At 38.6% G+C, this 17,078-nt stretch overlaps 1 protein-coding gene across 4 annotated transcripts in view; it reads left to right on the top strand.

The window, feature by feature from the left end:
- Window positions 1-6,900: 6,900 nt before the first annotated feature.
- The window catches only part of REL (REL proto-oncogene, NF-kB subunit), a 44,717-nt gene continuing 34,539 nt past the window's right edge, over window positions 6,901-17,078 (top strand). The window contains exons 1-3 of one of the 4 annotated variants that reach the window (XM_032292047.1): window positions 6,950-7,258; window positions 16,307-16,449; window positions 16,755-16,787. In XM_032292047.1, coding sequence (XP_032147938.1) covers window positions 7,249-7,258; window positions 16,307-16,449; window positions 16,755-16,787 — 186 coding nt within the window. In that variant the 5' untranslated portion in view covers window positions 6,950-7,248. Of the gene's footprint in view, window positions 7,259-13,412; window positions 15,768-16,306; window positions 16,450-16,719; window positions 16,788-17,078 lie in introns of those variants that run through there. The other 3 variants (XM_032292048.1, XM_032292049.1, XM_032292050.1) reach the window with 3 other exon arrangements.

Raw genomic sequence — 17,078 nt, 5'->3', positions numbered from 1 at the left:
TGTTAATTTAAATCTGAACAAGTAATCACTGGATCTCATGGTTGTGACACATCAGAAGCCCAAGTCAGTACTCTGTGTCATACTTCCACGCAGTGCTATATACGCAAAACTAGTAACCACAGTATAGGGCCTACACAATATAAACAAAAGATTTAAAAAAGAGAAGTTTTTTTGTTTTTGTTTTCATTTTCAAATAGAGACAGGGTCTCACTATGTTGCCCAGGCTGTTTTTGAAATTCTGGACTCAAGCAATCCTCCCGCCTCAACCTCCCAGTGTCGAGATTATGAGTGTGAGCTGCTTCGCCCGGCCGAGAAAATTTTTAAGAATGCATATTTTATGAATACTTTTTGGAGTTTTTATGTACTAAGATTTCATTTCTCTGAGTGTTCATTAATCTTATGTTTCACTTCCTTAAATGAAAATAGGTGAGTGGGGCAGGTTTCCTCAGAGATATAGTTTTTACTTTAGGGACTATCCCTTTCCCCTAAAGTTTGCTTTAAAAACCGCAGCACATGAACTTGTGTTAGGGAGGAGGGAGAGCAGGCAAAACTGACAACAGAATCTGGATATTCTGCCACATGCCAAACTATGAATTTTTTTTTTAAAGAGACAGGGTCTTGCTCTGTTACCCAGGCTGGAGTGCAGTGGTGTGTTCATAGCTCACTGCAGCCTCAAACTCCTGGGTTCAAGTGATCCTCCCACCTCAGCCTCTCGAGTAGCTAATATTACAGGTGCACATCCCCACACCTGGCTAAGTTTTTATTTTTTGTACAGATGGAGTCTCACTATGCTGCCCAGGCTGGTCTCCAACTCCTGGTCTCAAGTCTCAAAGCGCTGGGATTACACAGGTGAGCCACCACACCTGGCTCTCATTCTTGATGGGGTGTTTTTTTGCCCGTATTTTTGTCTTTTACAACCTTATAAATCACGTAAGTGAATTTCAGAGATCTCAAACAATACTAGTGCAGTAAGTAAACAGGAGAGTAGGAGTGGGGTTTGGCCAACAGCACAACTAAAATCCACTCATAGTGGTTGAGCTCAGCTGCTGCAGCTATTTGTCCTTAATAATGGAAGGACACCTCCTCACTACAGAGAGTTGGGCAGTGACTTAGCTAATACAGTAACAGTGACATAGTATAGTATGCTAATTGGGACTAGAAGATACTCTCGATAAGGTTTAATTTTTTTATAAGAGAACGGTTTGGCTTAAATTGATGTAAAGTATCTACATAAACTACATAACGGAAGACAGGTAGCTCAGACAAAAGAGGTATCAAAGAGAGGAAATTTGGCCATTTATCTAGAATTATCTGAGGGAGAACCCCATTAAATACAACAGATACAAACATTCTGGTTATTAGAGAAGTAAGAATCACTGTTATACCTGCTGACATATTCAGAGGGAAGGGTACCAGTGTCTGCAACTTATTTTGAAATATATTTTTAAAAACCAGATAGATGAATGGACAAAGGGATGAAAAATAAACAGGTGATAAGGCAAGTGCAGTAAAATGTTAATGGTGGAATCTAGTAAGTGGATATACATATATTCCCAGCAAAATTATTTCAGCTTGGCTGTATATTTGAATTTTATTTTTTAAGGTGGGTCACACTGTTGCCCAGGCTGGAATGCAGTGCCAGGATCATGGCTCACTGTAGCCTTGACCTACTGGCTCAAGCAACCCTCCCTCCTCAGCCTCTCAAGTAGTTGGGACCACAGGTGTGTGCCACCATACCTAGCTAATTAAAAAATAAAAACTCTTTTGTAGAGATGGGGGTCTCAATTTGTTGCCCAGGCTGGTTTTGAATTCCTGGCTCAAGTGATCCTCCCACCTACCTTGGCCTTCCAAAATACTAGGATTACAGGCATCAGTCACTATGCCTGGCCACAAAATTTTTAAATAATAAAACAGAAAAAAAAGCCTGCCAACATTTTTTTTTTAACACAATGTAAACAAAACCTGCCAACATTTTTTAAGTGCTTTCCCTGTGTCAGGCACTTTGTATTAGTGATTTCATTTACTCTTCAGAAGAAGCCTGTGAGGTAGATGCCATATTACTACTCCTATTTTACAGGTAAGCAAACAGGCACAGAGAGGCTAAGGGACTTGCCCAGAGTCTTACAGTTAACAATCTAGGCCAAGCTAAGATTCAAATCCAGGTCTGTGTGTGTGCAAAGCCAGGGCCTTTAATTGTGGGACAGAGAGAATTCAGCAGATGTTTCTCAGAGCCTCTGTTAATTACCATTATAAAACTTCTAAGGCCAGGCGCGGTGGCTGAAGCCTGTAATCCCAGCACTTTGGGAGGCCAAGGCGGGTGGATCACGAGGTCAAGAGATCGAGACCATCCTAGTCAACAAGGTGAAACCTCGTCTCTACTAAAAATACAAAAATTAGCTGGGCATGATGGTGCGTGCCTGTAGTCCCAGCTACTTGGGAGGCTGAGGCAGGAGAATTGCTTGAACCCAGGAGGCGGAGGTTGCGGTGAGCCGAGATCATGCCATTGCACTCCAGTCTGGGCAACAACAGCAAAACTCCGTCTCAAAAAAAAAAAAAAAAAACTTCTAGAAGAAAACATAGGAAAATACTTTCATAACCTCAGTCCAGGAAGAGTTCTCTAACATTACACAAAAAACACTATCAAAGAAAATAAATTGGACTTAATTAACATTAAGTTAAAAATCTTTACTAAGGTAAATGAAAGGGCAAGCCACATACTAGAAGAGGACACTTGAAATGCATATATTTGATAACAACCCTGTAGCATCCATAGAGGTACTCTGCTCAGATCTCCCTTCTAGAGAGGATTTCCTTCAGCTTTCAAGCCAAGGCCACAAATTTCCTTGGGGCCACTTAGCCAATTATAAGCACAGAGGTAATATAAGGGCTCACTATCTCTGCACAGTGTTAGAGCTCCCCACTGGATTGACTGAGACTTCTCAGAGATGTACTCCCATCCCATTCTCCCTCTACCAAACTAACCTTCCTTCCCCCTTTCTTTCCACCAGTGTCAGACCAGCATCTTAAGATTTTTCCCTATCTGTAACTTTTTTCTTTCCCTTTTATCTTTCATAGATGTTACCCCCAATAAATCTCTTGCACTGCTAATTTCATATTGGCACCTGCTTCTCAAAAAATCCAACTGATATACGCATATTCAGAATACATAAAGAATGTCTACAAATCAATAAGAAAAAGATAATCCAATTTTTTTTTTTAATGGGCAAAAGACTCAAAGAGTTACTCTGCAAAGGATAGCCAAATGACTATTAAACCTGTAAAAAGGTGTTCAGCATCTCTAGTTATCAGGGAAATGTATATAAAAACCACAAGGAGGTATGGTTACACCTCCATCAGAATGGCTAAAATTAAAAGGACAATACCAAATGTTAGTGAAACAAATTGAATTCTCTTCAGTTCTTTCGTGGGAGTAAAATTTGGTGCAATAACCTTGGAAGCCTGACAGTGTCTACTAAAACTAACATGTATTTACCATATGACCCATAGTACTACTCTCAGGTGTATACCAAGAGAAATAAATGCTTATATCCACCATAAGATGAACAACAATGTTTAAGGCACTTTTATTCTAATAATCCCCAAACTGGACACAACTCAAATATTCATCAACAGTAGAATAGATAAATAAAATGTGCTATATTCATACAAATGGATTTCTCCCCAATAATGAAAAAGAATGTACTATTGTCACACAGTATGGACATGACACATAAAGTGTTAAGTGAGAAAGTCATACTTAAACAAGTATACACTGTATGAATCCATTTATATCAAGTTCAAAAACAGATACAACTAATTATTGTCAAGGAGGTCAGAATATCTGGTGCCTTTTAGGGGTGGATATTGACTAGAAGCAGCCCTGAGACAGCCTTGTGAGAGGCTGGAAGCATTCTGCATCTTAATCTGGGTGGTGGGTTACAAAGACTCTCTCCTTGATGACACTCTAATGAGGCTTCTCTGAGCCCTGTTCTCCACTAGGCCTGAGCCTTGGCCTCTAACTACTGCAGATTCTGAGCACAAATTATTTTATCCACACCCCAAACTAAGAGTCCTAAACAAATACTAGCAAGTTCCTAGAATGGCGACTTCAGCCACCTTTAGTTCCTGCCTGGGAAAGCTTAAGTCTGACAAAAGAACATTATGTTTGTTCCAGTTCTACGAGCCTATAGTGACCACGTTTGATTTTATTCTGAAACTGTTGTGGTAACTGTATCCATTAAGTTTAATGATGGGTGTCCTGTTTTTTCAACAACAAAAAAATCTCTTGTGGAGCAATTTCACTTTTGACCCCTCACCCTCACTTTTTCATATTCTGAGTTCACAGACCTAGAACACATCCATTTGCTAATCAGGTTTGTTTGTTTCCTGGAGGATTTTGACTTTTCAACTGCTGCATCATTAAAAAAATTATTTTCATATGTTTAAGGTAAGTTCTTTAGTACCAAGAGTAATAATTTTCTGCCTTTTCAGATCAGTGCCCACTGTTCTATAATATGTATTTGTAACATCCCCTTTAGTAGCTTGAAGTGAAATTCGTAATCTATCTTACATTAATTTTTTTTTTTTTTTTTTTTTTTTTAGACAGAGTCTCACTCTGTCACCTAGGCTGGAGTGCAGTGATGCGATCTCAGCTCATTGCAACCTCTGCCTCCCGGGTTCAAGTGATTCTCCTGCCTCAGCCTCCCAAGTAGCTGGGATTACAGGCGCATGCCACCACGCCCAGCTAATTTTTGTATTTTTAGTAGAGACGGGGTTTCACCATCTTGGCCAGGCTGGTCTCGAACTCCTGACCTTGTGTTCCACCCACCTCGGCCTCCCAAAGTGCTGCAATTACAGGTGTGAGCCACCACACCTGGCACACTGTGTTGTATTGATAAGCTATTAGAGTTGCAATTTTCCAACTTTTAAAACATTTTTGAATAATACAGTCTGCCCTAATTTATACAATATTTGCATTTCTGGGAAATATAGTGTATATTAAAACTCTACCAAAATATTTTCTATGTACATATGAAAAGGAGTTGTGTTCTAGGTATACATTATTGTAATAGGTGTTTCACCTACATGTGAATGTTTGTGAGGCATTGGAAGGTCATGAGAACGAGGGACAATTCTTGACTATGCTCTTTCCTATCTCAAGGACCTGCTGCCTGCTGTTCCCCCAGCTGGAATGTTCTTTCCCTCAATCTCCCTGTAAATGCCTCTTTCTTATACTGAAAACTCAGCTCAGATGTCACCCCCTCAGCATATTCCTCTATCATCTCAGTCATTTTTCATTTGGCAGTTCCTTCAGAGAATTGAAATTGTAAATGTTTTCCATCTCTTTGAAATGTACATATTTTAAAAAGCTATTAATAAGCCTCTTGCTAGTTTTACATCCTCAGAAGGTCTTTCCTGGGGGCCTTGGAGCCATCTCTCAGAACTGTGAACATTGAGGATGATGCTCCATGTCTCTGTCTCTAGGAGGGTTTAAGTCTTCACTCTTGGCTCCAAGATATAACTTCCCATTATTTTCCATTGAATAAAGACAAATAACAGGTATGTAATGGATTGTACCTGACCATATGAAAGGTTGAGATTTTTTTTTTTTTTTTTTTTGGTCTTTGCACTCTCTTCAGTGGACTGCCTATGATGTGCATCACAGTATGTTTTAGCACACATCCAATAAAACTGTCTCATTCTTTTGTTGTACATTGTGCGTTTCATGGAAAGAATACTTTGGGGTTGGCAGGATATTTTAAATTATTTCCCTACCTGGATCCTCCAGTTTAGGGCACCTGTATGTCAGGCTGATATTCCCCATTCCCTCTCTGTACTTACTTTAAGCAGTAAAGGATAGCGGCAAGGGCACGGAACTTTGGAGTCAGATAACCCTGGCTTTTAACTGTGCCTTTTCTTTTACCAGCATTCTGAAGTACTGTATGTTGAAGTAATTCTCTGATCCCCGAGTTCTTCAGCTATAAAATTAGGAATAATAAATGTCATAGATAAGGTATAGAAATTATCTGACCTATAGCAGGCACTATTCAAATGAAAGTAACGAAGTTATCCTAGGTCCTTTAATGGCACTAAATGTTTGCTCCATTTCCCCTTTTCTTGGTATCTATGTGAAATCTCGGAATAAAGTGTCCACTTCACTAAACTTGAGGACACTGCGTAATGAGACAACCAACTCGAAGTGCAGCCCTTTCGAGTTTAAATGGGTTTCAGTAGGTAAAATACGTAAAGTTCACAGTGCCCTCGCAATTTAGGTAGACGAAAAAAAATCTGCCGGGGGATGGGGTAGGTCCCCGTATGCAAATGCAGGAATTACAGAAGAAGACAGGCCCCGCCGCTGCCGCACTTCCTCCTTCACAGTCCCGCGCACCGGCGCGGAGGTGGAGATTTGCATGTGCGAAATCGGGAAGAGGGGGAACCGCCTCTCGAAAACCCCAGCCGTCGCCCTCCCCAGCCGGCAGGGTCAGCCCCACTTGGCCGCCCGACGCGCCCCCGAAGGCTCCCGGGCGGCCGGCCCTCTCTACGTCACCCGCACCCTTCCGCCCGCTCCTGAACTTTAAACCACACTCGGAAGAACAACCTGGAGGAGGGGGATTTCTTAGGAGCCGGCGGCCTTCTCACGCCGCGAGCCGTCACCTCCCGGCTCCCGCCGTTCCCTGAGCTCCCGGAGACCCCAAGGGTCCCGCTGCCTCGACCCCCTCCCAAGTCAGCCGCGGCCGCCGCCGCCGCAGTAGCAGCAGCAGCTCCGGGGGCGTACGCGCGGGGGCGGGCAGAGAGCGTGCGCGGGGGCGAGCAGAGAGCGTGCGCGGGGACGGGGCGCTGGGGGCGGTCGCGCGCGGCGGTAGCCGCGAGGACGCCCCGCCCCACGCCTCCGGGTGAAGGCTGCCGCGCCGGTTATACGTCAGCCGCGGGAAATTCCCGTCCCGCCAGGCTGCCAGCCTCTCGGCCGGGCTGGGAATCGGTTCTCGCCCTGCTCCGCCCCCTGCCCTTGGCTCCCGCAAGGTGGACAGGCGACGCTGGGCGACCCGGAGCGCAAGAATTCAGGGGGTGGGAAGGTGTGATCCTCAAACCCAGCCGAGGGCGGGAAGAAGGAGGAGGACCCTGGGGTGGTCGGGGGACTGGGGGCCCCGCCGGCAGAGGTCCCGCGGCCTCCTGACTGACTGACTGACTGCGGCCGCCTCGGGCCGGGACGCTGGGAGCTGCCTGTGGGAAGGCGCGGGGAGCGGAGCCATGGCCTCCGGTGAGTGTTCCTGGGGGAAGGAGCTCTTCTGGGGGTCCTGCCGCTGTGAGTTTAGGGAGCTTAGGTTTGGCTGGGGCGCGTTCTCTTTGAAATCTTACATGGTAAAATTGTCAGCTTTTTAAAAAGTTACCTGCTTCAGGGTTTGCGTGCGAAATCCAAGCCACGCTCTGTAATTTGATCCTGTTGTCATAGCAGGAACCTTAGAAATTCCCAACGACTTGATTTTAGGATTAGGGAAGTCATAATCGAACTAAAGGAGTACGAGGAGTTCTCATACTTAAAAATGGATATGTACTGAAGTGGTGGTTTAATGTTTTAGAACAGGAATGAGGAACCTTCAGACCTCGGGCAAGCTCTCTCCCCCTTTTTAGTTTAATTTCATCAAATGCAAAGAGGTGATCCTCCTTGTACTGACAGTTGCAAAAAATGTGGCGCGGCTTTAAAAATCATCCGTGGTATTTTAAGTGTTAATGTTGCTTCGACCAACAGTGGGCCGGGCGCGTGGCTCACGTCTGTAATCCCAGCACTTTGGGAGGCCGAGGCGGGCGGCTCACCTGAGGTCGGGAGTTTGAGACCACCCTGGGCAACATGGTGAAACCCCTTCTCTACTAAAAATACAAAAATTAGCCGGTAGTGGTGGCGCACCCCTGTAATCCCAGTTTATTCGGGAGGCTGAGTCAGGAGAATCGCTAGAACCCGGGAGGTGGAGGTTGCAGTGAGCCGAGATCGCGGCCCTGCACTAAAGCCTGGGAGACCGAGCGAGACTCTGTATTTAAAAGAAAAAAAAATGTGTAGTTTTTATTGTGACATAAAGCACAAGGTTTCTAATCTGACTAATAGAGACGTTGAGTCCCCCGCTCCTTCCCGCTGGAAATAAGGGGAAAGAGGAGTTTTAGAATATCCGTGCTTTGAAATAGTAAGTAGGATTGAATACAGCTTTACTACTTTTGAATATATATTTTCCCTTAATAAATGCTCGAATCCCTTCCTTTGGGGGAAAATAAGTTTATAAGAAACATTGCAGGGCAAGGGAGAGCCTCGTGTATACACAGACGTGGCCTGTAGTTTAAGGTTGGGGGGACAGGGGAGCCGGGGCCGGGAGATAAATCAGGTAACCTGGGTTCGATTTGGACTTTTACTAGGATTTTGGCAAGGTGAGTGGGGGGCGCTTTCCAGACAGAGGAAGCAGCGTGAACAGAGGCAGGGAGGGCTAAACACATATATTAAATGCTGTACTAAGGGAATTAAGAGGGGGCCCCGTTTCTGAACTTGACTCCCATCCCCAAACTGCCTGGTTCAGTGACTCTTAGAAGAAAGCCGATGTCTAGTAGAGAAGAGGAAGTCGGAAGCTTAAACAATCTCTTTAAAAGGTTGAGTAGAACAATGCTATAGCTATTGCTGTAGGCAGAAAAGGAAATTGGGGTGTTTCACTTGACATTTGATTTCAGTTTGTGGTTGTGAGAATACAAATGTAGTTTAAAATATTTCAACTTTCCCTTTACCCACTTAAGTGACCCCAAACTTTCAGATAATTCTGTACATTTATGAATTCAAAGCATGTGTAGATTCTAAGTGTTAAGATGACTTCAAATATTTTGTTAATTTATTGGTTATCAGAGAGATTTTGTTTGGAAGTAATGAAGAATACCTAACATAAGAAAGTTCAGCCTTCTGGCGATTTAATCAAACATTACTAATATATTGCATGAATGTAATACTTTCTAATTTTTTCAAATGCGAGAGAAAACAACCATTTCTATATAGACCATTCTAAGACTCACAGGATTTTAAAATGTGTTACAATTTAAATTTGTTCATTGACACTGTATTTTGTGCTGTTGTGAGGACCAAGGATTCCCTAAATGTAAGGAGGAAATGTTTAAAGAAATGGAAAGTTTTGAAGGTTTGGAAGTTGAAGGGTGATTTAACTTTTTGTATTTTGGTCTTTTCTGAAGAGTTGCATTAAAATGGGACTATTTAAAATGTAACAAGTTATTTACATTGTAATTCAGTTATTAGAAAACTATCAGGCCTGGAATTTTAAAAAAATGATTAAAGGAATCTGTGTACTTTTCCTTAATCTGTTATAAAGACCTTAGAGATAGAAAAAGATTCACTAATGAAATTCTAAATTCCCATTCTGTTTTGAAACAGTAATTAACCGGAAGACTGACCAAAAAAAATGGCTTAGTTTTTCATTGTCTAATTTAGATTCTGTTGGTAGTAAGGTAGCATTAAAACTCAAAAAGTACTTTTATTCATTACAAAGCATTTAAGAATATTTCTTCATTTCTCACGAGATATCATACATGAATAGGTATATGCAGTTGAATACGTGATATCTATAATGTAAAAGTAACAGAAATCATAATCTAAGCAAAATTATATAATTTAGAATATAGTTTAGAATCATGTATATACATATGATTCTAAATTTTGTTTAGATAAAGTTAGCAGATTATATAGGATTTCACAGCCTGTATTAAGCTGCTTTTTGTTGCTTTTTTAAAAAAATTATACCTTGATTACAGTCTTTTGACATAATTAATAATAAACATAGTGAAGAAAAATGTTCCCAAACCCATCTAAGGTATGCATAGTAGGCAGTCATAGCTTTTGTATATTTATGATTCTATTTTGTTTACTGTAAGTAGAGTTAGATATTTTATGTCTGAATTTAAACCTTCTCATTGTTCCAGTAAAAAAAGCAAAATGTCTTTGTGTGTCATATAGCTCTGTTAACTAATAATTAGTGTTGTCTTTGGCAAAATGTTTTAAAATTTAGATAATTTATTGTTATTCACGTTTTTCTTTAGTATGCTTCTTCTGTGTCACACAATAGGAAGTACAAGAATGAACTGTTTTTGTAAACCTTACTACTCACCAACTGTTTGTACTGTGAATTTCAAGAGGACTGTTTTTTTTTTCTTGAGTAAAGGAGTGGGAAATAGAAGTTACTATGATGCAACTTAATCTTTAATAACAGAGCTGGAAGTTAGGAATGGATAGCTACAGCAAATGACTTCCTTTTTTAGGTACAAGGCCACACATGAGCATGAATGTTTCAGAAATGCAACACATGAAAAAGTAGAAATAACAGTGGTGTTAAATAATTAAGGTGATATATGATAGGCACAGATAAAGGGAATGAGTTAATCTAATGACAAGGGAGGGGGCCAGACAATGAATCATAATTGGGAACATCTAGGTTATGCATAGCATCTTTCTCAGATACAATTTAAGGGACTCAGAATTTCCTTTTGTTCCAACTTTTTCTCATCTGGGTTCTCTGAAAATGATTTTGTTTGTAGGCACATGACCCAAATATTGCATGGGATAAAATTGTTTTTCTGAAATTCGTATTTCTGGGTCTCTTGTATTTTTATTTTTAAAAGAGAGGTGATTTGGTCTTGTCATTTGTTTTTAACTTTAATACCTGTATAATCTAGGACAGATTTTAAAATTTCTTTATTTTACCTTGGCATGTGAAAGAGTTTTTTCAAGACTTACCTTTTCCCCCACATGGTAACAGAATCCCTATTACCAGAATCTTTTATAGTTTTTACCTTGTGTGCATACATCAGTTGAATATGCATCAGAATACTTTGATTCTTAAGGCCCGATTCAAAGTCAGCCTGATGTTTTGGAGTAATAGTCAGCCTGATATATTGGAATAGACTTTGGCTCATGAGAGACCTGGTTTGAGGAAAAAGAGAATAGTTCTTATTTTCTTTTTCTCTAAATTGAGTAGAGGTGATATTTGGAAAAATATATGTTGTTAACTCCATTTTCTCGTTGAGGTCTCAGGCAAGTCTGTCACCCAGGACCTTTATGAGAGACATGCAGCCTAGTCAGCTATTCTCAACTGTGGTGTTGACACACTGGTGTGTCAATCATTTGTGTGATGTGTTGCAAGAGTTAAGATATTTATTTTGTAAGTTATTTACTTTTTAAATAAATGAGAGCATTTGAAGGCTATCTCTGTAGTGTCATTTTTCTTGCTTGCATTTGAATAAGATTCTTTTTTGAGTGGGAGAGAAAAAGAATTTACAAGTAGCCAGAATTGCTTTGCCTGATTTATCCATGTCCCAGTCCATACTTGTACCTGAATTTTTAGATTGCTTCTCTAGATATGTGCATTGGGTTGTTTCCACTTCATGTTTAAGGCAATTGTTCTTAATCAGGAGTGTGTTAGAATTTCTTGGAAGGCTTTTTCAGAAAAATGTAGGCTTTAAAAAGGCTTTAAAAACCTTGAAGATTTCCATTTCTCTTAAACATCTTAAGTGGGATAAGGATGTGCATGTTTTGAAAAAACTACCTAGCTGATTCTGATGTAAATCCCCAGTATGAACTCTGTTCTAGGTATTTCTTTGGATCTAAATACTCATTTGACTATACCAGGATGCATTATCTTCTTAAATTAAGTTCCATTTATTTTAGGTCGCAGGTTATGTGCTGTGTCAGTTATTGTGACTTTACCTCCAGTTGCTTTGATGCTTGATTTTTAAAATTTGGCACTCCCATATTAGCATGCCATTCATAATTTGTTTTTCTTATAACTTCGTATAATTTTCAACTTTAGTTTCATCATCTGTAAGATGGGATAAAAATGTCTATTTTTCAAATGGAGATTAAAGAGGATCAAATGAGAAATGTGTGTTAAAGGGGTCTTAAAATAGTGTTATTATATTAATTTACTTTTTTTCTGTATGCTTGATGCTGGTTGCCAATTCTAGCAATAAGATGTTAGTAATGTGTCTATTTCTGATCATTTATGATCCATTTAAACATTTATTTCAGTGTCATTTATTTTTTTATCTTAAAAACTTATGCTTTATTAGATAGGCACTATGTTTTAAAATAGTACTCTGTTTTGCCTAAGTGCAAATAAAAACATAAATATATCTTAGAAACATTTTGGCTATATTTCAGATGTTATTCTGGTGTATATTAGCCTTTTAAAATACTATTTAGAATATAGGGGTCAGTCCCAGCTTTGCATGGTATTGCTTAGAGAAAAATACAGTAATCAACTTATTTAGAGCCAATTTTGAAGATGTTTTGGTGCTTTTCAAAACTGGCAATTTGAGGTTATCTTAGTTAAGAGCGCTCATTTTCCCTACAATTCCCTGATTTGTATTTTACCGTCTTCCACTCCATAGATGACTACATTTCAGCACGTTTTATATTCAGGAGGAATGGCACTGCGCAAAGCACAGTATTGAGGAAGGAAATAACTGGTGAATTGTACTGATGCATTATATAAATGATTTATAGTTGGGAAGTTTTTAAAAAATCATAAACTCAGATAAGTTGAAATATGAATGAGCATGAGGAAATACTGGGGTATAGCAATCCTGGTACCTACAAAGCACTATTTGTTTTTCTTAGTAGTGAAATCTAATTTAAAAAACTGAATAATCACTTATATGATTATTTAACATTTGAATAACTTGTATAAACAAAAGATCTTAAGACTTTTTAGTCATTCAATAGTTGTTTAATGAATATCTGTGTACAAGGCACTGATGAGTAAGACACAATTTCTGCCTTCAAGTAGCTTGAAGAAATAAAACAAGTAGCTTTATTTCAAGAAGAAATAAGACAGTAGGCTTTCCCTAAGAGTTATTTGGAATAATTGCTATAAACAGAATACTATGGTAGTTTAAAGGAGGGGAGATTATTTCCAGCTGAGGGAATATAGAGTATTGCAATATACTCTGTTACTTGGTTGTAACCCCAGCTTGTTGATTTTTACCAATTAAGAGCTTCTGCAGTAGGAAAAATAAATTTCAAGGACTTTAAGTACTCAATATTATATGACAACTGATATTTATGTAAATTTTACTATTTAAAAATATTGAATCTTTTCAACAACTACTTTTATTTTTATAGACTTTTTCACAAACAATCTAAATAAGTGTCATGTAACCAATGAAGTTTTTTTTGTTTGTTTTTGTTTTTTTGAGGCTGAAGTACAATGGCTCAATCTCAGCTCACTGCAACCTCCACCTCCTGGATTCAAGCAGTTCTCCTGCCCCAGCCTCCCAAGTAGCTGGGATTACAGGCATCTGCTACCACGCCCAGCTAATTTTTTGTATTTTTAGTAGAGGCAGGGGTTTTGCCATGTTGGCCAGGCTGGTCTGGAACCCCTGACCTCAGGTGGTTCACCCACCTTGGCCTCCCAAAGTGCTGGGATTACAGGTATGAGCCACAGTGCCTGGCCTCAGTGAAGTCTTTGAATGCTCACTATGAACCTAGCATTTTTATTCACACTCCCTCCTCCCAAAGTTAACCACTTAACCATTAACGATGTCATTTTATGTCAGTTTCCCACCAAGACACCTTTAAATAAGTAGTAGGCAGGGATTTATTTGACTTTTACCTCAGCCACATAAATTATTTAAAATGTCACTTAAAAAATAATGTTAATTTTACCAGTTTTTAAGGGGAAAGATGTACTTTTTCTTAAATACCCCTGCAAGGATATATAAGGTTATGAAATATTTAAAATTGAAATATGAACTTGAAAGATTTGAAATACGCAAGGATAAAATTGTGAATTACTCATCTGCATATCTTATGTTTTTGAGTAAAACTGGAATAAGGATTATGAACTTGTTTGGGTTAAAGTTAATTTTCTCTGGCTCATTATCTTTTGAATAAACAAATAGGTGGTAGATTCAAATACAAGGAGTTTGCACCGTACAGAATAAAACTAAAAGTACAGTAACAGTAATACTTTATTTAGTAACCCAAAGTAGAAACCATGGAACCATCAGTGATTCTTTAATTTCTCTTAATCCTAATATTCAGGCACCAAGTGCTGTCAGTTTTATCTTTTAAATAATCCTTCATTCCTTTGATCACTGCCATATTTCAGACGTACCCTCATCATTGTCCATGTTATTATAGTGGTCTCTAAAACTGATCACCTTGCTTACTTTTTTCTATCTGTCTGCTGTGACTAAAGTTTTTACTCTAAAATGCCAATCTGATCATATGATTTGCCTGCATCAAAATATTCATTGATTTCATCACACATAAAAGGAAATCCACATTGCCAAGTATGCTCTGACTTTTAGTTCTCTTTCTAAAAGTGGAAGTGTATTCCATTTACATTGGTGATTCCTAAATAAACCCCCCTCTGTGGATACATTGTTCCTTTTTCCTCTTCATTTCCCTACTCATTTGCTTTGTTAATCACTCTTTTTCTACTGACAGTTAGGCTTTCCTGACTCTTTTGGCTCTTATTATCATTTCTGCAGAGTTTTGTTAGTGCTTTCCTTCCTGCTATAGTCTAATAATTTGTGTTGTTTGACTTGCTTTTCTGTAAGGTCCTTTAGGGTGGCAGTTTTGATAACATCATGGTATCACTACATCATTGTTATCAAGAAAGCATCTGAAATAATAGACACCATTTATTGAATGTATATGTATATATGACACTTGGTAAGAATTTAGCACATATAATCTGTAATTTCACAAAAACCCAATGAGGTAGGTGCTATTATGAGTATTCCTATTTTACAGAATAGGAAACTAAGAGATTCTAATTTTAATAACATTTCTGTGGTCTTACTGTTAAGAAGTGGCTGGGTAGAATTCTAAAGGCCTCTTTTCTGTACTGTTCTGATAAGACCCACTGTGCTTTAAACCTTTTTTTTTTTTTTTTTTTAAATGAATGAAAATTTCATTATGTTGCCCAGGCTGACCTCAAACGTATAGCCTTGCCTACTCAAGCACCAGGACAACTGGCCTGAGCCACTGTGGCTCTGCCTAGACCCACTGTGTTACCATTTCTCTGTATTGCTTGCATTCCAACAGGATAAGCCTTAGTCAGCAAAATGGATATGTAATTGTGGGAATTTAGAAATCACTAAACTGATTAAGGGATACTTTTTTTTAATAGAAAACATCTTCACACCCCTGAAATAAAAATACATTCTTAACTCCCCTACTTGCAAACACAGTTGAGTGTCTATTTACCTTTTCTCCCACAATTTGGATAATAAAAGATAGTAAAGTTGCATATATTTTAAACAGCTTTGTTGACATATAATTTATGTACAACAAATTACACTTTAAAGTGTGTAATTTGATAAGTTTTGGCATATGTATGCAACCTTGGAATCATCATCACAAGATAATTAACATGTCAATCGCCCCCCCAGCCTTTCCTATCCACCCTATCTTAGGCAACCAGTGATCTGCTATGGTTCATTGTATATTACTTTACATATTCTAGAGTTTCATATAAATGGAATCATACAGTATGTTGTCTTCTGATCTAACTTCTTTCACTTAGCATGATTTTAAGAGTCATCCATGTCATTATATATATCAGCAGTTCATTCTGCAGATGCATATTTTGAATTTTAGTTATTATAGAAAGTAAGTAATGTTTTTTTCTCTGTTGTGTCTTACTTTAGATATGTTTTACATGGGAATGGTTGCACATTCTTTGACAATAAAGTCCTTCCTGGGACTTGTTTCTGATATACTATGTGTAAGTTTTTTAATATTTAGTGGAGATATAAAAAAACTCACCTAATGCTTCTGCAAGGATTTAAATGCATTTTCACTTTCAGTGAATGGTCTTTTCATTCAGTATTACAAGTATGATGTAAAATCAAGCAGTTAAATACATTTAACTCACTTTAGGAGTGTAATCTTCTTTACCCTTCTCGGGGAATCTTGGGGGAAACCCTTCTGCTAGGTCTCACGTGGGAGGCGGATATCTCTGAAGTGGTTATTTCAGAACTTCATATTGACATTAGCTATAGATACTAAGCTATAAAGTGCTAACCATCAATATGGTTTGAATGACTTGTTTTGACACTACATAGGGACTCAATTTGAATGGGGAAAGAAAGGCGCCTCTCCCAGCCAATCTCCAAGATAACATTTCAAACTTGTTATTTAAGGCTAGAAGGAAAAAAAAAATCTTTATTTTAGTCTGCTGTTATGAAAAAACAGAAGTGTTAAAATGCATTATTAATTGTTACACTAATCTCACTGACCTCCTCCTTTTTAAAAAAATTTCAGGTGCATATAACCCGTATATAGAGATAATTGAACAGCCCAGGCAGAGGGGAATGCGTTTTAGATACAAATGTGAAGGGCGATCAGCAGGCAGCATTCCAGGGGAGCACAGCACAGACAACAACCGAACATACCCTTCTATCCAGGTAATAGACCCTTCTTCTGTGTCTGTCTCTATTAGTTGCCTCATAGATCAGCTATAGCAATTATTTTTAAGGGCCAGTTTCTTCACGGTTATATCCACAGTTTTGTCTTTTTATTTTTTCCTCTTTTACTTTTTTAACAGATCTATATTAGATAGATGTCTAAGGACATTTCTTAATATAGTATGGAGTCTTCCCCACTGCACATAGTTATATGGTGCTTGTGTATTAACCTAAGTAGAGCGACTTATAATGTTTAGTGTACATTGACAGCTTTTGGATCATGTTCTCTTTCATGGAACACAAAGCTAATAAGGAAAACCCATTCTCTCCTTACAGAGGTGAGTGATATTACTCTGTAGATTAAATATGGATTTGAGAACTCAATCACAATTCTTCTTGGCTAGTCTTAGGACTAGAACATCTTTTTCTCCTTTTTCCTTACCTTTATTACTTGTCTCTGATTCTCTGACTTGTTGACTGATTTGAAATAACGCTTTTTAAATATGGTTTTTTTCACATTAACATACATTTTGAAAAGCTTTTGACTTTGGTAAATATACTAATAGTTACAAGATGTACTAGATTTATTTATTTTTATTTTTTGAAACAGAGTTTTGCTCTTGTTGCCC

Source organism: Sapajus apella, unplaced genomic scaffold, assembly GCF_009761245.1.
Source record: "Sapajus apella isolate SASKATOON/1434 unplaced genomic scaffold, GSC_monkey_1.0 scaffold26, whole genome shotgun sequence".
NCBI lineage: Eukaryota > Metazoa > Chordata > Mammalia > Primates > Cebidae > Sapajus > Sapajus apella.
This window is presented reverse-complemented; position numbering and strand designations above follow the sequence as displayed.